This window comes from Mobula birostris, chromosome 10, assembly GCF_030028105.1.
Source record: "Mobula birostris isolate sMobBir1 chromosome 10, sMobBir1.hap1, whole genome shotgun sequence".
Classification (NCBI taxonomy): domain Eukaryota; kingdom Metazoa; phylum Chordata; class Chondrichthyes; order Myliobatiformes; family Myliobatidae; genus Mobula; species Mobula birostris.
The window spans coordinates 146,375,782-146,397,521 of NC_092379.1; the positions used below are offsets into that span (position 1 = coordinate 146,375,782).

General features: G+C 45.8%; 1 protein-coding gene across 1 annotated transcript; it reads right to left on the reverse strand.

The window, feature by feature from the left end:
* Nucleotides 1-355: 355 nt before the first annotated feature.
* Nucleotides 356-3,032, reverse strand: LOC140204606 (zinc finger protein ZIC 3-like). Its single transcript, XM_072271330.1, has 3 exons — nt 2,039-3,032; nt 748-911; nt 356-538 (listed from the first exon to the last, which is right to left on the reverse strand). The coding sequence occupies exons 1-3, from the start codon at nt 3,030-3,032 to the stop codon at nt 356-358; spliced, it is 1,341 nt and encodes a 446-aa protein (XP_072127431.1).
* Nucleotides 3,033-21,740: the final 18,708 nt, after the last annotated feature.

The window sequence follows — 21,740 nt, forward strand, 5'->3', positions numbered from 1 at the left end:
GACTTTGGCAGTTTCTTTTAAGACTGTCTGGATTTCACAGCCGCCACCTTTGATGTGCCGTGAACTTTACTAGAAATGGCAAACGCGAGTTCCCAACCCTCTAAAAAATTCCGACAAAACAACGGGAAAAAAAATCATCACCTCTTGAGCGCCGGAGCAGTCGGTTGAAATCCTGAGTGTGTTCTCGGTGTCGACTAGCTCTACATTAGCCTTGAAACCGGAGCCAACCACCAGCCGCTTCCCGCCGGCAGCGCTTTGCCGGGACGCGGTTATCAGCTTGGTTCGGTAAAGTTTCAACAGGTCGGAGGTGGTGAGCCGCCGGATCCGTCCCCGAATAGCCTGCTGTGTCCGGTCCTCACACATACCACTCGTTAAAATTGGGCGGCAGCGGCGGGTTGTGGTTGGGATGGTTCTGTGCGAGTGGCGCCGCGCTCTTGCCGGGATCTTCACTGTTTGAGGAGAGCAAGGCCGGGGGAGTGGAGGATTCGTATCCGGAGCTGGGCGCGGGAGATGTATCCGAACCCTGGCATTCGTGAACCTGCAACGACAAATCAGAAACGTGGCGACGCGAATTTCCTCAAACGCAAACCCGGCGCGGATTCCTTCGGCATAAGTTGGGCTCTGCAGAAACAGAAACGCTTCCAGTAGCGAAGTCGCGGGGCGAGCGGGGTGTGCACTGGGAATGTCAAGTGGGCTTGGGTTCCCGGAGTAAGTCCACATCCAGACCATCAGTAAAGAAGCGATTACCTTCATGTGCTTACGAAGGGAGCTGGGATGCGTATAGGACTTGTCACACATTCTACAGATGTAGGGCTTGTCTGATGTGTGCACATGCATGTGCTTCTTGCGGTCACTGCTGTTGGCGAATCGCCTGTCACAGCCCTCAAATTCACACTTAAACGGCTTTTCACCTGTGCGGAATCAACAATAAATGTACGGTCAGGAACTATCTGTTTTACACATACGCAACCCGCATTATTTACTTGTTCATTATAGTCTTGCCGTCTTAACTTTCAGGGCCAATGTTTAAAAGTAAATTTATTGTCAAAGGACATATATGTCACCATATATAACCCTGAGGTTCATCTTGCGGGAATTCACAGTAAAATGAAAGAATCAGGACAGAATCAATGAAAGACCGCACACAACAAGACGAACAAACGCATGTGTGCAAAAGACAACAAACTGCAAATACAAAAAGAAAAAAATAAGTAATAAATATCGAAAATATGAGATGAAGAATCCAAAGACAAAGAAATCCAGAAAAATTGTAAAAAGACCATCTGTGGTTAAATTCTGCAATTGACTATTTCACCTAAATTATTAATGTAGTATAATTTTACTTGTAAATTTGATTTAGGTTCGTTTTTAAGAAAGATGTGAATTGTTTTTTTTAAATAAGGCGTTTGATGGTTTGAAACCTTTGGCCTACATCAGGGGGAAAAGACTAGAAAAACAGTGTGTAACCTTTCTGTGAATTGTAGTTCTCCGCGCAAGGACTTTGGCAATTTGATCTCTTTCCTTCGCTCAGAAACAAAACGAACTAACCTCATGGTGTAACAAAAGTGCCGGTTGCGCTTTGCTTCAAGTGCGGACGTGAAGTGCGGCTACAAGGCGGTGGAAGCCAAGAGGCGAATGAGAATTTCTCTCTAATCCTCGGTAAATGGAATAAAGTGTCATCCTTTATTGTTGTGAAAATAAAAGACAAAGACGCGCATCTTTAGAATTGTCTCTGGAAGTACCTCCTGCCTGGGGGGGTAAGTGCGAAAGAGACCAGCTATTTTTCCACTGTGAAAGTGAATGTTTTCCAAACAAGTTTCGTAAAGTCCCCGAACAACATCTCCGCTAAGTAACTGGGGTGGGGGGGGGGGGAATGTGAGATCATTGAATTGTTTCTGGTCGAAGGAGCGTGGTGTAAGTATCCGTACGGGCCAGTGCTGTCAATGTCCACAGGGTAACACTGATCGCGGTTTGGGAAAAGGCCCCATACAAAAAGCACGGCTGCCCGGGCGGGCGCACCCCCTTGTCGCCCCCTTACCTGTGTGGGTCCGTTTGTGGATCTTCAGGTTTTCCGACCTGGCAAATATTTTCCCACATCCTGGGAAGGGGCACGGGAAAGGTTTCTCGCCCGTGTGCACGCGGATGTGGTTGATGAGTTTATATTTGGCCTTGAAGGATTTGCCTCCCCGGGGACACTGCTCCCAGTAGCAGATGTGGTTGGTGTGCTCGGGCCCGCCGACGTGCTCCACGGCCAGGTGGGCTACCAGCTCGTGCATGCTGCCGAAAGTCCGTTCGCAAGTGGCTTTGCTGCGATTGTTCTGAACTTCGTCCACCCACTTGCAGGGTAACTCCTGTTTGATGGGCTGCCTCATGTAGCGGAAGAACGCTCCGGGTCCCTGGTGTCGCGCCACGTTCATCCCCATCGTCATATTCATCGGGTTGTAGTTGTGCAACTGCGCCGTCGAGTAGGACTCGACCCTCGGACTGCTCACGCCCCGGTAAGGGTCTGCCCTGGCGAACAGCTCACCGTGCAGTCCGAGGCGCATCTGACCGTTCACGACGTGCCCGGCGGCCGACGAGTGGTTGGAATTCTGCTCGTGAAGTCCTGGGAAGAGGAGATGTCCCGGAGCGTCCGGTATGGCCGGGGGTCCGTGCATCCCCCCGCCAGGCGAGCTGAAGAGGCTGTGCTGGGAGCCCGCGATGGCCGAGTCCCCGAGAGTGCCGCTCCGGTTGCGAAACAGAAACTCCCGGCTGGCGTTGAACGGCGTCCCACCGTAGGAGCCAACTTGGCCGGCGTGAGGAGCCAAAGCGGCTGTGTAGCCCGATGCCTGCGGGGTGAAGGCAGAGGTCTGGCCGGCCGAGATCTCGTGAGACCCCGGGCTGAGCTTGAAGGTTCCAGGGTCAGGCGAGTCGCAGAAAGGGCCGAACCCCAGTGCCGGCTCGCGGTTACTCATGTCATGGTGTCGGGGGCTCCCGAAACCACCCATTCCCAGCGTGGGGAACTGGGGGCCACCGTCGAGCAGCATCGCCATCTACCCCAAAATACGCTCGCTCCGGGGGGAATCTGGAAGCAGATGGCGGGGAGGGGGGCGGGCGGGAGACCCTGAACTTTGCAAAATGTCCCGGTTCAGTCTTTTTGCATTAGAAACGCCTTTGATGAGGTCGCGCTGTTGAAAAAAAAACCAAACTCCAGGAATAATTGTTGCTCTCAGCCGGATACCACCTCTTCAATAGGCTGGAGTTCTCTCACTGATAGAGTCAATCACACAACTGCCCAACTCAAGAGGCAACCAGCAGCCAGCCAATCAGGGGAAGGGGAGCTTGCCATCACGTGAGCGTCATGCTGTGAATTCATTGGAAGAAACCCAGTTGAGTGGCACAAATTGCTACTAAAATATCCAAGAGGCTCACAGTTTCTTGATTCCGATTGGTTGATTCCCAGGGTTATTTACAGGTATGGCACCTCTATGTTATCGCCCTTGATTAATTATGCCTAGTTCAGTCTGATTTGCATCATACTCTTCCATTTAATTTCAGAAACAGCGGTTAAAATGTTTTGTATATTTGGACTTAATTACGCTCAACCAGTGGTACCGCGTAGAAGGGCAAATCCGCTCTTTGTGCTCCCCACTGCGCTCAGACCATTTGTTCCGCTGCAGATTCCTTTTAAAAGTAGAGATTTGTACACTAGGAAGGGTCGAGAAATGCACAACTCCTGCGTCAATCAAATCTGCACACATTTTCGTTGAAAGAGCCGCGATGGTTGGGGAGACTTCCCAAGTCTCAAATATTGAATCCGCAGAGCAGCTCGTATTGTTCCCTCCTCCCCCAACCCCACTTTCAAGCAGCCTTTACCCATCTGTTGGTTAAATTGGTCCCTTGAGCTCACAATGAGAAAGAATCTTCCTGACATTTAAAACTGTTCCGAGGATTTTAGAGACAATAAATGTGAAAATGTGTAAAACTGACAGTCTGTGGCGTAGCGTTACTTTAAGGACACACAACTAATCTATGTATATAGCCTACCTTCTGTATTTATAGTTATTGTGTTTTAATATTTTATCATTATTGAGTTCTCTATCTTATTGAGGTTTTCTGTGCTGCTTCGGATCAGGAGTAACAATTGTTTTGTTCTCCTTTACACTTGTGTACAGGAAATGACATTAAACAATCGTAAATTTTGAATGTTATCCAAACTGATTCTGCGGGAGGTGTCCGGTTGCACGCCTATTTAAAAGTTAACTATTATTTACAGAACTCGCTTCGGGTGTTTTCCTGACTACGCAATAGGAAGATTTCCTTTCTACTCGTACAAAGGGAGGGGGAGCTGTCATTGTATGATTATTGGCATTGTTTGTTTGCTCCTTTTTAAAATTAAACCGTACTAAACTTGCTGTTCGGTTGTACTTGCAACCGACTCCAGTCTGTACACACTCACTCTCTCTCACACACACACGGACACACTGACAAACACACTCCCTCTCTCCCTCACACACACTCTGTCTCACAGACACAGAGTACACACGCACGCATTCACCCACACTCTCTCACATATACATACACAGAGTACACATATTCACATACCCTCATACACACAGTACACGCACACACAGATACACTCACACACACAGGGTAGATACACACGCTCACGCAGACACACACACACACACAGACGCATACACACATACACACACACTGACGCATACACTCGTACACACACACTGACATACACACACAGACACATACACACGCACACATACTGACACACATACACACATACACACATACACACACAGGGACATATACACACACACTGACATACACACACACACTGACATACACACACATACATACATACACACACACAGAGACACACACACATACACACATACATACACACACGGACGCATAAACACATACACACACATACACACGTACACACACTGACATACACACACACAGACATACACACACATACACACACATACACACGTACACACACTGACATAGACACACACACGTACACACACTGACACACACACACGCACACACACAAAGGTGTAACACACATACAAGTTGCTGGAGAAGGCAGCAGAGGTGTCGCTGGGTTTGGAAGGAGAGTCTTTGGAAGGTGTGGGATTGCGATTGTCCTAGCCAAAATCTGCCCATTGAACAGCCTCTACACAACCGCCGCCGCCTCGCTGCAGGAAACATAAAATCTGATCAAGTTCAGAGATGCATTGAGGCTCCGCTTCATGCAGAGCTTTATAACACGATTCTTTGACGGCCCTTATCCCCAAACAGTACATTGGAAAGAACTTCACTACCTCTTTTTTTTAGCTTTGCAGTGAGCTGTGAGTTCAGTGCAGCTCCGCAGACTTCTGCAGCTCCTCTTCCCACAAACGAGCTCAGTGCACGGGGGGGGGTTTAGTGGCGAAAACAAAGGTAGAAGGTGAGTTCTTTGCAATGCTGAATAATTATAACCCTTTATTCAACACGTTTTTATAAAGAGAAGGATGTATAATTTAACCAGATTTCCTTAGCGCCAGCGATTTACGGGGTGGAAAGCTTTCCTGGTTTTGTTACAACACACTCCTTGCAAAAGAAACGATTTGTTTAATAAAGGTGGACGGTTTAGCAATTTGACGTTGTTGCGCTGTTAATGTGTTTGTAGATGAAAGGGGTTGTTGTTGCTTTCAGAGGTCCAGAGCGCGTGAATGAAGAACAACCAGGAACCGGCGCAATGTCTTATGTTTTCACTTTAACTTGCAATTTTGCAAAACAAAAACTCTCAATGAATTGTTGGGAATTTCCCTGCCCTGTATCGGCGAAATTCCTTCGAGAATATTCCACCGCTGGAACTGTGCACGGTCTGCGAGTTGTTATAAAAGTTCAAAAAAATCATTTTGTTGAGAATTGTATTCGTCATTAAACTAGAAAACCGCCTCCCCACCCCCGTCGTAATCCGCTTCAATTATTTCGGGGGACGCTGACTTTGAATGTTTCGGTGAAGACCCGAAATGCCAGTTTATGTGATTGTGGGAGATAATTAATGACAAGACGCACGCGCTCCGTTCTCCCTCTAACAAAAACGCCTAATTCAATTAGGTCATCAACTGACTATCCTGTTGTATCAGTCTTCTGATGTCGCCGACTTTGCGCAAGGCAGTCTCCTTGACCTCTGACTTATAGCCTGACACATGTGTATAGCCCGGTGGTGTTGCCTTTAAAATAACTTGAGCCGCAGAAGAAAGTAGAGACCGCATTATCACACCCCGGAGACCGGCTCCAGATTCCGCTATACTGTACCTGAACTTTTAAATGATCACGACAGTCCGGCCGGTCGTACACAAAGCCAGGCCGTGTGGAGTTGTGCAGGATTCGGAACTGTGTTGGATTACACAGCCTAATTTCACTCTAAACTCTTAAACACAGTGAACCCGAGGCAGTCTTCACATTCCCCTCGAAATGCTGTGCAGATAGACTCACGAGCCGCTCGGCTTTTTTCTCCCTCTCAAAGATGGTTTACGATCCGAACGAACCAGAAACGTGGCTCCTGGACAATATCCCTGCACCATCGATCTCAAGGCCATGACACTCAGGGACATGGTCTAGATTATTTTTTTATAACCGTATGCCTTTCTGCTATCATATTTATATGTGATGTGTGCTGTGTGACTGTTGATAGTGTATTTTGCCCCCGGCCCCAAAGGAAAGCTGTTTTCGTTCGGCTGTATTCTCGTGTGCGGTTGAATGACAATTAAACTTGAAACTATAATAGACACGCACATCGATTGGGATTATTGAAATAATATTTAGTATGTTCCCATTCCTTACCGGTCAGCACATACACATGGAACCAGTTTTACGTGAGCGATATAAATAATGGAGGGAAGTAAGTATGTTGCTTTGTGGGGCAGATGTGCAATCAGTTCTCCCGCTCAACTCTCTCAGGCTCAAATTCTGCCGTAAAGTCCAATACACTAAGCAGGTTAAAGCGAAAATATCTCGGCTGTGTTTAGAACTGCACTATATGTCGTGTATACGTTTTGAAATTGGACCATCTAATACGGTATAATTCAGAGAAACGGTTCTCTTACTTCGTGACGACAAGACAAAGGCCTTCGTGTTTGATTAACACTTTATAACGAGAGAGGCGAGGGAAGTATTCTCTTCTGCAGCTAAGAATAAATCTGTTTCTAGACGAATCAATGTAGATTAACCAAAGTAAATTGGATGAATCATTTTTCTGGTCGCATTATTAGCTGTAATATTTAATATTTCTCATTGAGTTATAGGTATCAAACCCGAGAGCGACGCGATTGAATTCGCTTTTTCCGAAATGACTTAAAATAATAAACCGATTCTACAAACCTCGTATTTATTTTGTAAAACGGCAGAATGCGCTTGGTTAAATAAAGAATTCTGTCGATCGAATTTACAACCCAAACAAGAGAAAATCTGCTCCGCCCAAAGCGTCGACTGTACTCTTTTCCATAGATGCTGCTTGGCCTGCTGAGTTCCTCCAGCATTTTGTGTGAATTTACAATCCAATTTGTTTCACTTCACTCCTAGAATATCCGGCTAATTGCGATCTGTAATATTATTAATTGTCTTTCTTTACGACAACTATATTACAGTTAGAACCATGGTTAACCTCATTCAATTGGCATATAGGTAATTAATGCAACTAATTTCAATTAATGTCGCTCTATTTCACAAACGCACAAGAAACGGCCGTTCTCTTTGTGATTGGAGTTTAATTCAGAATTCACCGTACAATGCTAAATTGCTATTTTTGTATGTGTCTGAGACTTTAGTAACTACGGCAGGAGATTTTCTCCCATCTCAAGCTGCGTCCAAGCGTCTTCAAAAAATCTGTAATGGTCCTTTACCGCGAAATTATCAGTTACCCGATTTGAGTAGAATTGTTACTTCGTGGCATCCAGTATTGAGAATAAAAATTGCCATCAGGTATTCCTTCTTTGTCTGATCACATCTATCGAATATTTGGTCTCATTGCCCTTCAAATATTGCAATGTTATATATTTATGTAAATGATACAAGAATCTCCAGTTGTTTTTTTTCTTACATGAATATAAATCGACCACGCGAATTCTTCTTATCAGATAACATGGGCTCCGGTGTAAGTTTTCCAATAAATTATTTGTTATTTATCCAAAGTGCATATTCTGATTGACGTGAGTTAAATTTACCTTCTAAATAAAAATATCAAAACAAAATGCAAATAACCAGCAGTTTGTGGTACAGTAGATTCAATAAATACTAAAATAAAATCTGCAATAAGTTTGAAAATGGCGAAACAGAGAAATCTGTTTGTTTGTTCTGAATCCAGTCTGTCCACGGGCAATTTCTAGCTGTTTCTATAATGGCCGTAATAGGTACTGTTCGCCGTCAGATGTGGAATGTAAAATCTCACAAGTGTTACGCCCTCCCCCCCCCCACCTCTCTCGCCCTCTCTCTCTCTCTCTCTCTCTCTCTCTCTCTCTCCCTCTGTTGTAAATAAAACGTTTGTTGTGTTTACAAATCGTTTAAACTCGGTGCCTTGCAACTTCGTGACCAAACAATTTCGTTGATTTTTTTTTATTAATTTTGGTCAGGGTCGAGAGCATGGAATATTTATTGGGTAGAATTTGGTGAATTCTGTCGTACGACTGAAGAAGGCAGAGCTTCCATAGAAGTTTCAAACTCCTCAGAGTTGTCCCGACATATTTTGTACAGTTTTGATTTCCTATCAGGCGCTGTACAATTAGCGTTTTAAGTGCAATATTTAATGACACATACAATTCCTAAATTCCTGCGCGGTATTAAAATGTAATTTGGGCGTTCACCCAGAAAGCAGTATGAATATCGAGTGGCCGCCGGGAGATTGAGAACTGCAATTGTGTTTTTTGTAGATGATAGACGGAAAAACACATGTTCAATTGTCCCATGTTGTGGTCTAATCAATCAATAACCGAAGGGTCATCCCACGGGGATGATTAATGCGCATCACGCCAGAGTAAACGACGACAAGAATAATGGGCTTTATTGGTGTTCAGGGGAACCCTAACCAAATAGACCATCAACAAGCCTAAAACACCGTAAATCTCACCCTCTACTGAATAAATCAAATGACGGTATCGTTCCTAATTGCATTAGAGGGTTTGACGGGGCCGAGTAAAACAAGGCGTTCGTTCTTACTAAGGACAGCATCATTGTACGATTACCTTTTGCAGTTGAGAAGAGTTGTAAATATCTCAACCAGTAATGAAGGTGACCTGTGACACGGAGGGTGGTTTTATTGTATTTTGCTCTTTTGTTGTCCGCGCCACTTTTTTATTGACCCCTTTCTGCGTGACTGAACCCTGAGAAGCAACGCTAGTCAAGGAACACTTGAAGGTATTTGTGTGAGTCGGCAGCCGGCGGTCGGGGTGCTGACTGCAGCCACAATGCCAACCTTTCATCTGGATCCCGCCCGAAATCGCCGTCCGGGAACAGGCTTCAAGACCATAAAACATAGGTTGAGAATGAGGCTATTCGGCCCGTCGAGACTGATCCGCCATGTAACCACGGCTGATTTATTATCCCTCTCAAACCCACTCTCCTGCCTTCTCCCGGGAAACTTTGACGCCCTGAATCAAGAAACTAACCACCTGCGCTTTAAATACACCCATGACCTGGCCTCCACACCCGCCTGTGGCAATGAATCCCACAGATTCACTTCCCTCCAGCTGAAGAAATTCCCTGTCATCCCTGTTCCAAATGGACGTCCCTCTATTCCGAGGCTGCGCCCTCTGGTACTTGACTCGCCCACTACTGGGAAGAATCCTCTCACATCCACTAGGCCAGGAATACCCAATCGTTTTTATGCCATACACCCCAACTATTAACCGAAAGGTCCGTGAACCCCAGGCTGGGAACTCCTGAAGTAGGCCTTTCAATATTCGATAGATTACAATGAGACCCCCCTCCTCTCTCATTCTTCAAAACTCCAGCGAGTACTGGCCCCGAGCCATCATACGCTCCTCATACGTTAACCCTGTCTTTCCCGGAATCATTCTTGTTAACCCCCTCTGGACCCCTTTCAAGGCCAGCAGTGGTAAAGTCGGACGCCACCCACGCTTAACTTTTTCCAAGCGCATCCTGATGCACAAAAAATGCCCCCAGGGGATAAGTATACCTCACAGTTTTTAGCAACACCGGTGTTACGAAGAGAAGTTGTGTGAACCCCGAGCCGGGAGATTGTGGGTTCAGGCATCGTACCTTGAAGTCGTGAAGTGAAATCTAGCCAGGTCTTTGCAGTGGAAGGCTGAGAGGGGCCGTGCGCTGCAGACGCGATCCCAGGACATTATCCCCTCCGTCAGGACACGTGAACGACCTCACACTACTACAGAAGGCGAGCTCTTGGCCAACATGAACCGAACCAGCCTTTGGTATCACTTGCAGAATCTTGACGTGAGCAGTTTGTCTGTCGAATTTCCCACAATGGAATAGCGAATGCTTCAAAAAGGGACAACTTGTAGCCAGTAGAACTCTTTCTCATGCCACAGCCGCTGTCGTACCTACTGAACATAGGACATAGCACAGGAACAGACCTTCAGCCCACAACATTGTACAGGACCAAATAAATTAGTAATCTAAACGATTCATCTCTGTCTACACAGTCCTCATCCCTCTATTTCCCTCAGATTCATGTGCCTATCCAAACGCTTCTTAAAAGTCCCTCATGTATCTGCCTCTACCACCACCCGGACAGTGTGTTCCAGACACCCACCACCATGTGTAAAACACTTGCCCCTCACATCCCCCTTGAAATTACCCCCTCTCACCTTAAATGCAGGTCCTCTGGTATTAGACATTACGCCCAATGGAAGCAGATACTGATTGCCTGCTCTATCTATGCCACTCATAATGTTATAAAACCCTATCAGATCTCCCCAGCACAAGCTCGTTAATCCATGAATAATTCAGTGCAATGAAGGAGTCTTTGCTATTGGACTGTCAATCTGCCAGTTGATCTATTTGTCCATTTTTTCGATCTATCGGTTTATCTGCCAATTTGTAAAATACCCTTCGCACAATCTACAATTATAGTGGGTGACATGTAGATAGATAGATATACTTTATTGATCCCGAGGGAAATTGGGTGTATCTATGTCAAATGTGCATCTATGTCAAAGTGCAGTATTATTTGGAATCGCCGTTATTTCATGAACACTCCTGATCTACACCAGGACAAGACCGGAAAGTCAAAATAGAATTTATTTTCACTGCCAGTTTCAAAGTTGAAGTCATGACCTCAAACTAAATTGTTAGTTCAATTGGTAGCATCTTCACTGTATCGCTTTACAGCGGCAGCGACTGGAGTTCGATTCTCGCCGCCGTCTGTAAGGAGTTTCCTCCTTCCCTTTGTGACCATGGGGGTTGCCCCTGGGTGCTCGGGTCACCCCCCGTCCCATTCCAAAGACATACCGGTTAGTACCGGCGAGTGCTCGTTGGGCCGGAAGGGCCCGTTACCGTGCTGTATCTCTAAATTAACACTAAATCAACTGACAACACACATCAAAGTTGCTGGTGAACGCAGCAGGCCAGGCAGCATCTCTAGGAAGAGGTACAGTCGACGTTTCAGGCCGAGATCAGATTGAAACATACATACTTCCAGCATCTGGTGCTCTGATTGAAATCTTTAGCTGTCTATGCTTCACAGTGCGGCGTACTTACTGAATACTATTTCCCACGGACTTCAATGTAGCTACTGATAATTCAACCAAGTAAGATTTTCGGTAAAATATTGCGGATCAATCTTACCGCACATTACTTCGTTCGAGAATTCTTGAAAATGACACAGCGGCGAGCCCCACTGCTAACTAATACACCACGTTACCCGGAATATGATGCGCCTGTTTTAAATGCATTTCTGGATGAGAGCTTTGGGTCTCCGCACAGTATTAATGCTTGAAATATGCCTGTGATTTGATTCTCCGACATTTGTGTGCGGTCTAATAGAATTGTCCCATTTCAATACATACTGTGTTCAGAACAGAAAGATCATTAGCAAGAATTCAGTTTCTTGGTTTAAACTGAAGATCCAGAGTTTTCATTTCGCTGTAGAGAAGTTTTCTCAAATAAGCTCATGTGGGCCTCAAGCGAGAACGGAAATAAGACATTGAAATTTTGCAGTGGCGATCCCAACAATTAAACGGAGTAACGGTGTATTAATACCCAACCACCACCGAGATCTCGTCACTGCATTGGGGCAGCGTGCTCCCTACTTACTCTACAGTACTGTACCGTTTACTGGTTAGCTGTCCTGCGCACTGCATGCATTTTTGAATTATATTGTATCAATTTATTTATGGTAATAATTTATTTTATGAGCTGTGTGTTATATACGGTTTGTGGGTGCACCATGGTCCGGAGGAAGGTTATTTCGTTTGGTTGCATATAAGTACAGTCAGATGACAATAAACTTTAACTTGCACTTGAAAATGCTGGTGAAAATGTGTTCCATCCATATTGGAACCTCAAACTGCAAACACTACCCAGCCCTGGCGTCACGGGAACCGAACTCCGAGTTTACCAGATTAATTAGAATAAAGGGGAAAATCACGTCGACCGTCAGACAGCCAACGTCAGTCAACTGCAAGTCTACTTTTCCGTCTCTCTTTATGTTTTAACTTTAAAAGTAGACAAGAGACGGAACACATTTTCATGAGTTTTCAGTTAACTCATCCTAATATCGATCCTGGTTCTACACACACACAGAGCTGATATTTTGGTGTGACCGCTGAGTTTGGACATGCGCGGAATCCTTGTCCCGGCGGTTTCACCCTGTGCTCCGGGTAGCTGGTGGGGCGGTAATGTTGTCCCGTTTACACGTTCAAGAGTTGGAACCGATAGACAGATGGAAGGAAAGGCAAGTCCGGCTTCAGTTTATACTGTGTGCGCGGCGTTGAGACAGTGTGCTAAAGATACTCAGACAGTGTGCTACAACGTAACCACCATGTTCAGGAACAGTCATTACGCCTCAGCCACCAGGCTGTTCCACAAAGAGGATAATTTCAGCCAGCTTCATTCACCCTGTCACTGAACTGTTCCCACAAACTATGGACTCACTGTCAGGGGGTCTTCAAGTCATGTTCTCGATATTTATCGCTTCTTCTCATTGCAATTATTATTAGTGCTGGGTCCATTGTTATTTGTCATCTATATCAATGATCTGGAGGATAATGTGGTAAATTGGATCAGCAAATTTGCTGATGATACAAAGATTGGAGGTGTAGTAGACAGTGAGGAAGGTTTTCAAAGCTTGCAGAGGGATTTGGACCAGCTGGAAAAATGGGCTGAAAAATGGCAGATGGAGTTTAATACAGACAAGTGTGAAGTACAGTATTGCACTTTGGAAGGACAAACCAAGGTAGAACATACAGGGTAAATGGTAAGGAACTGAGGAGTGCATTAGAACAGAGGGATCTGGGAATACAGATACAAAATAAAAGTGGCGTCACAGGTAGATAGGGTCATAAAAAGAGATTTTGGTACATTGGCCTTTATAAATCAAAGTATTGAGTATAAGAGTTGGGTGTTATGGTGAGGTTGTATAAGGCATTGGTGAGGCCGAATTTGGAATATTGTGTTCAGTTTTGGTCACCAAATTACAGGAAGGATATAATTAAGGTTGAAAGAGTGCAGAGAAGGTTTACAAGGATGTTGCCTGGACTTCAGAAACTGAGTTACAGAGAAAGGTTGAATAGGTTAGGACTTTATTCCCTGGAGCATAGAAGAATGAGGGGAGATTTGATAGAGGTATATAAAATTATGATGAGCATAGATAGAGTGAATGCAAGCAGGCTTTTTCCACTGAGTCAAGGGGAGAAAAAAACCAGAGGGCATGGGTTAAGGGTGAAGGGGGAAAAGTTTAAAGGGAACATTAAGGGGGGGGGCTTCTTCACACAGAGAGTGGTGGGAGTATGGAATGAGCCGCCAGATGAAGTGGTAAATGCGGGCTCACTTTTAACATTTAAGAATAGGACAGATACATGGATGAGAGGTGTATGGAGGGATATTGTCCAGGTGCAGGTCAGTGGGACTAGGCAGAAAATAGGTTCGGCACAGCCAAGAAGGGCCAAAAGGCCTGTTTTTGTGCTGTAATGTTCTACGGTTCTATAGTTCTATAGTAGTAGTAGTAGTTATTTTTGTGTTTGCACAGCGAGATGTCTTTTGCACATTGGTTGTTTCTCCGGCCTGCTGGATGTGGACTTTCGTTGATTTTATTGTGTTTCTTTTATTTACTGTGAATCTCTATAAGAAAATGAATCTCATAGTTGTATATGGTGACATATATGTGCTTTGATAAAAAAAATGAACTTTGAACTTTGAAAGATACAGTGTGTTAATAATATTCAGATAGTGCGCTCCAGACAATGGACGGAACGGTAATGTTGTTCCCTTTTACACTTCTGAGGAAAATTGGAACCGATAGGCAGTAAGGCAGATCCGGGTTCAGCTCCGAACCGGGTACCGAGACAGCGTGCTGAACTGACACTGGGAGCCCGGTATCGAGAGAGTTTGCTGAACTCGAAAATACATTCTATTAGCTTCACCGAAACTGATCAAAACCGCTGCAGGTCGGTGCCGTGAGCACGGGACTTCTGCCGTCCCGATCTCCTCACGTTAACCGGAGGCGATCATTTTCCTTCGTACTTTATGAGTAACTAACTAATCACAGGGCTGGCCAACCTCTTGTGCTTTATCTACGGATGAAATACCTAGGCAGCATGTCATAATTAATGCACATAATTTCCAAAATACAAGTTTAAACAAACCTTTATATCGAAAAAAATCGCTTTGAACATGTCTGCCTTTAAAAGAAAAGCTATTTCGCTCTCGACCTCGAGCGTTGGCGTATCTGGTTTGTAAGAGTGCGTATGTCTCTCGACGTGAACGTGCAGAGAATTGTTTCACTATTTGTTAGCCACTGTCTCGATGCGGATTGAAATTATTGTAGGTGGTTTTATAACCCAGACTACGGTGTATCACGTATCTGGAAGGATATGTGCCAGTAATTCGTGTGCAATTGCTGCTTTCCATGGTGTGTGTGTGTGTGTGTGTGTGTCTGTCTGTCTGTCTGTGTGTGTGTGTGTGTGTCTGTGTTTGTGTGTATGTGTGTGCGTGCGTGTGTGTATGTGTGTGTGTGTTTGTGTGTATGTGTGTGCTTGTGTGTGTGTGTGTGTGTCTGTGTGTGTGTGCGTGTGTGTGTGTCTGTGTTTGTGTGTGTGTCTGTGTTTGTGTGTATGTGTGTGCTTGTGTGTGTGTGTCTGTGTTTGTGTGTGTGTGTGCGCGCGTGTGTGTGTGTCTGTGTCTGTATGTGTGTGCTTGTGTGTGTGTGTCTGTGTTTGTGTGTGTGTGTGTGTGTGTGTCTGTGTTTGTGTGTATGTGTGTGCTTGTGTGTGTGTGAGTGTGTGTGTGTGTGTGTGTGTGTGTGTGTGTGCGTGTGTCTGTGTATGTATGTGTGTGTGTGTGTGTGTGTGTGTGTCTTTGATGAGAGAGATGGATAGGTTTGCGCATTCCTTGTTGACGTCACGATTAGCGGACTGACCATGCCATCTCAAGCCCGTCAATCAGTGCTGGAGAGGGAAGTCAAAAACCAAGTGAAAGAATTTCAGTCGATTGAAAATTCTGGCCAATTCTGTTGGGACTAAACTCTCAGCTCCTCGGAAGCTGACCACGGCGGTAGATAAATTCCGCCCTGGTTATTTCCCGTGGGCCACAAGAGAATTCGCTGCTATTGTGGGTTTACCTCCGCTGGGAGGGTCCAATGCGCTCTAATGGACAACAGTCGGCGGAGCGCAGTACATGGCACTTCTAAACACGTATCTCAACAATCTCCGAAAGGCTGCATCTATCATTGAGAATTCCTTTTACCCAGGACATGCCCATTTCTGCTATCGTCAGGGAGGAGGTACACGCACTCGGCGTTTCAGAACAGCTGCTTCCCCTCTGCCGTCAGATTTCGGAATGGACCCATCAACACCGCCACGCTAGTTCTTTTTTTTTTGCTCTCATTTTGCACTAATTGGTTATTTTTTGTTTATATATAGTTCTTGTTGTAATTTATAGTTTTAGTTATGTACTGCTGCCGAAGAACAACAAATTTCACGACATTTGCCAGTGATATTCAACCTGATTCTGATTCGAATTCTCATTTGAAACCGTCACATTTAATGGTACAGTTTTGTGCTATTTACTCCGCGTTAATCTTTCGACTTCACTAAACTAAACGATCCAGACAAAACAATCCGTTCGTACGATGACGTACGGTGTTGCTCGCAGTATTTCTTTTTGCAAAAAATTGGCGAGGAATCACGCTGGGAGCGCATGCGTATCTCCCCAGCAAGCTCGCTTCGCGTCAGTCATTTAAAAAAAATCCCTCCAATCCCCCTCGCCCTTCGTTTTGAAAAGCAGACCTTCCTGCTGCGCTTTTATTCCGGATCCCTGGTCCGTTTTGATGCCTTTGTGCTCCTGAGATTAGGGGCCTGACGCAGAATGGCAGTGTGAGATATGGATCAGAGAATCTGCCACCGCGCTCCCCACTCTGCTTAAGGGACTGTCGGGAGGTTGGTGCTGAGCAGCAGATTAGAGTGGGTATGGACACACGTTTCTAGGCGAATCCCGGCGCTCAGATTAGCGGATTTGCCCAAAGGTGACCGGCAGTCCAGGCAGATGATGACGGCCGTGCCAAGATTTAGCGGCTACCCACTCTCACACGTGTACCCGGGGGAGAGTGAGACCGAGGTCAGTGTGGGGTCGTCACCTTTGCCCCCAGAACACTTGGCGCTCTCCTTAAAACTGAGCCCCTCGCACAATCTATCCGAATACACCGGGGGCACGACTCTTGCAGCCCCCTACCAGTCTTATTCTGGCTTCAGTGGGAGGGAGCTCCTCGCCCGGCGGGATTTCTCGACTGCTTCCATGCCCGTAGTGCCGGACCATCCCCCGGGTGCCGGTCTAGCCCAGGGCGCGTTTGGCAAGGCCGAACGAATGTACCGCGAGTGTAGCGGCCGCGCCGGGAGTGGGGGTCACCCGTTCATCTCTGCCTTTCACGATCAGAGCACCAGGGCGGTCAATGAGCATATCCCACTAGGGATATCAGGGGGCCTGATCGGCAGGTCACGCCACTACCACCCAGTGACGGGGGCAAGCGGCGAGAATTACTTCACCTCGCTGCTTCAGAACTATAGCCCGATTAACCTGAGTTTATCTGCTCACGGCGGCTCCCCTCCGTTTCTGAGATACTTGAAGCCCATTAAACGGGAGCTGGTCTGCAGGTGGATCTGCCACGAGCCCATGTCCAAGGGCTGCTGCTCTCGGACCTTCGTCAGCATCCAGGAGTTGGTGGCTCACCTGACGGTGGAGCACGTTGCGACGTCCGGGCGCCTTTCTCACGTTTGCTGCTGGGAGAACTGTGCGAGGGAAGGGAAGGCCTTCAAAGCCAAGTACAAACTGATCAATCACGTCAGGGTCCACACCGGCGAGAAACCATTCCATTGCCCGTATCCCGGTTGCAAGAAGCTGTTCGCCCGCTCAGAGAACCTGAAAATACACAAGAGGACGCATACAGGTCAGTCAGCCTGCTTCCTCATCCTCCACTCCGTCGTGTCGGCCCTCCACAGACTCGGAATGCTGTTAAACACTAGAGATTCTGCAGATACTGGAAATCCAGACCAACACACACAACATGCTGGAAAAACGCAGCAGGTCAGGCAGCATCTATGGAAATCGACGTTTCGAGCCGACACCATTCATCAGGAAGCGTCGACTGTGCATTCATTTCCATAGATGCTGCCTGAGCTGCTGAGTTCCTCCAGCATTTTGTACTTGATGCTGTTAAACTTTCTCTCGCTCTGCTGACAAGCTGTTGGTATAAATTCAAGAATAAGAAGAACGTTACAGCAACTATAATGAAACACTATTTACCATTTATACCTAACCTTTAAAAACTGAAACATCCAAGACGTTCACATAGAGATCAGTTGTAGAATTGTTTCAAAATTAGGTTTAATATCACTGGCGTATGTCGTGAAATTTGTTGTTATGTAGCAGCATTGATTGCAATACACAATAATAATAATAATAATAATAACGAACTATCAATTACTATACGTATAAATACGATATTCTGCGGATACTGGAAATCCAGAGAAGCACAGACAAAATGTTGGAGGAACTCAGCAGGTCAGGCGGCATCTATGAAAATAAATATATAGTCTATGTTTACAGTGCACAACATATATAATTTAAATAAGTAGTGCGAAAAGAGATGAAAAGTGGTTCATGGGTTCATTGTTCATTCAGAAATCTGATGGCAGAGGGGAAGAAGATATTCCTTAAGTATTGGGTGCGTGTCTTCAGGCTCATGTACCTCCTCATTGATGGCAGCATGTGGGTGATGGGGGTCCTAACGGGGCGTAGTTGCATTGACCGGGTTTAGTAGTGTATGGGAAAATCTGGTAGATTTGGTGTCTTTGAAAAGTTAGTCATGGAACTGTTATTGAAGAGTCCGGGAGACTAACAGTGGGTTTACATCCTTCACTGCCGTCAGTTAGTCGCTGTACCCCACTAGCTCCTGTATCACGTTGCCACATACTCCAATACCATAGGAAAGAGGAAACTACGGACCGGACTGTCCTCTAAATATATGGACCCCGCGGGACAGTCCTGGCCTTGTGCGAAGAGGGCGTAGAGAGAAACAATTGTTTGAATATCGGATCAATTCAGAAAGATTGCTATTTATTTATGATACGCGCTATTTATTCATGCAAATTTAACACGTATTCAATTAGTATATTCAAATTTAGTCCCAAACAGGTGCGCTATAAACTGACAGTATTCAGAAATAGCAATTAGCCTTGGGTAACCCCATTAGAGCTGAGCGTACGAACAACTGACAAAGGGATTACTTGAAACAATGTATCTGTCCATGCGTCTGGAATATTTAATATACTTTTGTGAGATTATCTCTGGTAGAATTCATGTTTATATCTACATTTTCAGAACAAAATTTTATTGATTTTGAAGACTGGGAGATAAGTTTTCTACGGAATGTGTTTTATTTCTCTAGGTGAGAAGCCCTTCAGGTGTGAATTCGAGGGCTGCGGAAGGAAGTTCGCCAACAGCAGCGACCGAAAGAAGCACGGCCACGTCCACACCAGCGACAAGCCCTACATCTGTAAGGTCAAGGACTGTGAGAAATCGTACACGCACCCGAGTTCCCTTCGGAAACACATGAAACTGCACTGTAAGCCTTCGCCCCCGACGAATTATGAACGCGACACTTTCACCAGGGGGGTTTATTCGGACACGGAGAGTGATTTTTCTGCAGGAGATGTTGTTTCCTTCCAGCCCAGTGCATCTTCTCTCCATTGTTCCGAGGACAAATCCGTTCCAGCGCCTGGGTTGCGTTCGCTGCCTTCCACAAGAATGGACAAGTTGGATGCGTCGACCAAGACGAGACCCGGAGTCCCCGTATCTCCCGTATCCACAGCCCTAACCGGAGACGGAGTTAATCAGATAACACTGGTTCGACCCGAATGCACTTCTGGCCAATTGGCTTCCAACCCGCTGGGGATAAAACTGGACCCGTCCGCTGGAATCAAAGCTGGGGCACCTCTCAGCAGGTTTTCCGCTGGTCTGTCTGAATTCGGGAACCAGCTGACTTCACCTCAGTCGGACATGAGTGTACCTTCTAGATGGCCGGAAGGTAGAATGAACTTCATGCCCTTGAACCGTTCTGACTTCAGAGTGGATTCCGTCCCTTCCGTTCGACTGCTGCCCCCGCCCCCGCACCGACCCGATGGCAGGCTCGGTACCACCCTGCGCTCCCACGGGGAAGGCGCGGGGCTCCATGCTCTCGCGTACGGGACACACGGCGTAGCGGACGGGCTCCTAAATGCGTGGTATACCTGCCAACGGCGGAACAGAAACAACTATGTAAAAACTCTGAATCAGGACTGCCCGACAACGCAGGAGGATGGGCACTCCCCTAGGTTTGTTAGGTATATAGAGGATTGAATTAGTTCACCGAGGATTGGAATGTCATTCTGAAATCATTCCTGATTTGCGGAACTATCATTATTCCCAAGCGAGGTGGACCCAACTATTCTGAATAGTCCAGTAATGGAATGTTACTCTAACGATGTGATACTGTTCTTTCATATTTTGGGTCATTTGGAAATACTTTGCGTCACAGCCAATTCATCTGAAATATGCAAACGACAGAAACAATAAACGTGCTAATTGGCGTGCACGGGGAGTTATTCAGGAGTGAATTTTCAGAAGCGCGGCGATATCTGTGAGCACTGACGTTCAAAAAAGCAGCTCAAAGTACAACAGTCCCCAGGTTTCCGGCGCCCCCGGCTTGACTGGGCAACCACCGGGCAAGCCTCTGCTCATTCTGCATTGTGAACATCTGCCCTTCTTACCAGAACGATTTTTCTTTCTAGGACATTCACTACCTGCCATTCCTGACGGCGCCAACAGTCGATTTGTGAGTAATAGGATGGCGCCGGAGACAGTGATATGAAAGGTGTCTTACTTCAGACACAGTTTGTACTGGGGCAAGCGATTTCCATTTCCAGACTACAGGAGAGATAGTTTTTATTTAAAGATACACCGTGGAACAGACCATCCCGGCCCAACGAGCCGCGCAGCGCAGCAACCCACCGATATAACCCTTGCCTAATCACGGGATAGCTTACAATGGCGAATTAACCAACTTACTCGTAGATCTTTAGACCGTGGGAGGAAATCGGAGCACCCGGAGAAAACTCACGTGCACACAAGAAGGAACGTACAAACTGCATTGATTTATTTATTACTTAATCGATTGATCGTTTAAGACTAATTCAGAGGAGGATATCTGCACCGAATCTGTTTGGTGTTTCAAATAGCAGTATAGTATTGCTGTCGAAAAAAATGCGCAGAGAAACATATGAATTAAATGTTTAAGAAAGAGTATTCTTAGTTATTCGAACAAAAATGGATTTATCTAAATGATTTTGAGGTAAATGGAGACGTTCAATTGTTTATGATATACCTGCTTTATTATATATCAGCTCCGACTGTAAATAAGCAAAAAAAAACTGTGCTGCGCGTCACTTAGAGCAGTTGTGATTAAATCATCACGGGTAAAGCCCTCCTCACCATTGAGCACATTTACACGGAGCGCTGTTGCAGGAAAGCAGCATCCATCATCAGGGACCCCCACCTCCCAGGACATGCTCTCTTCTCACAGCTGACATCAGGACGAAGGTGCAGGAGCCTCAGGACTCATATCACCAGGTTCAGGAACAGTTATTACCCCTCAACCATCAGGCTCTCGACCCAACACTAAACCGTTCCCACAATCTACTCGTCATTTCACGTTCTCGAAATTTATTGCTTACTTATTTATTATTATTATTATTATTATCATAGTCATCATTATTATTTTTTCTTTTTATTGCTATCTTTTGCACATTGGTTGATTGTCCGTGCGGTCTTTCATTGATTCCTTTGTGTTTCTTGTAATTACTGTGATTGCCTGCAAGGAAACGAATCTTAGGGATGTATGTGATGACATATATGTACTCTGATAATAAATTTACTTTGGACACATTCTCCAGACTATCTGCCGAGGCTGACCGACCCTCAGATAAAACACGCCCAGTTGGCAAGTGATGCTTGGCCATGCCGTTTTA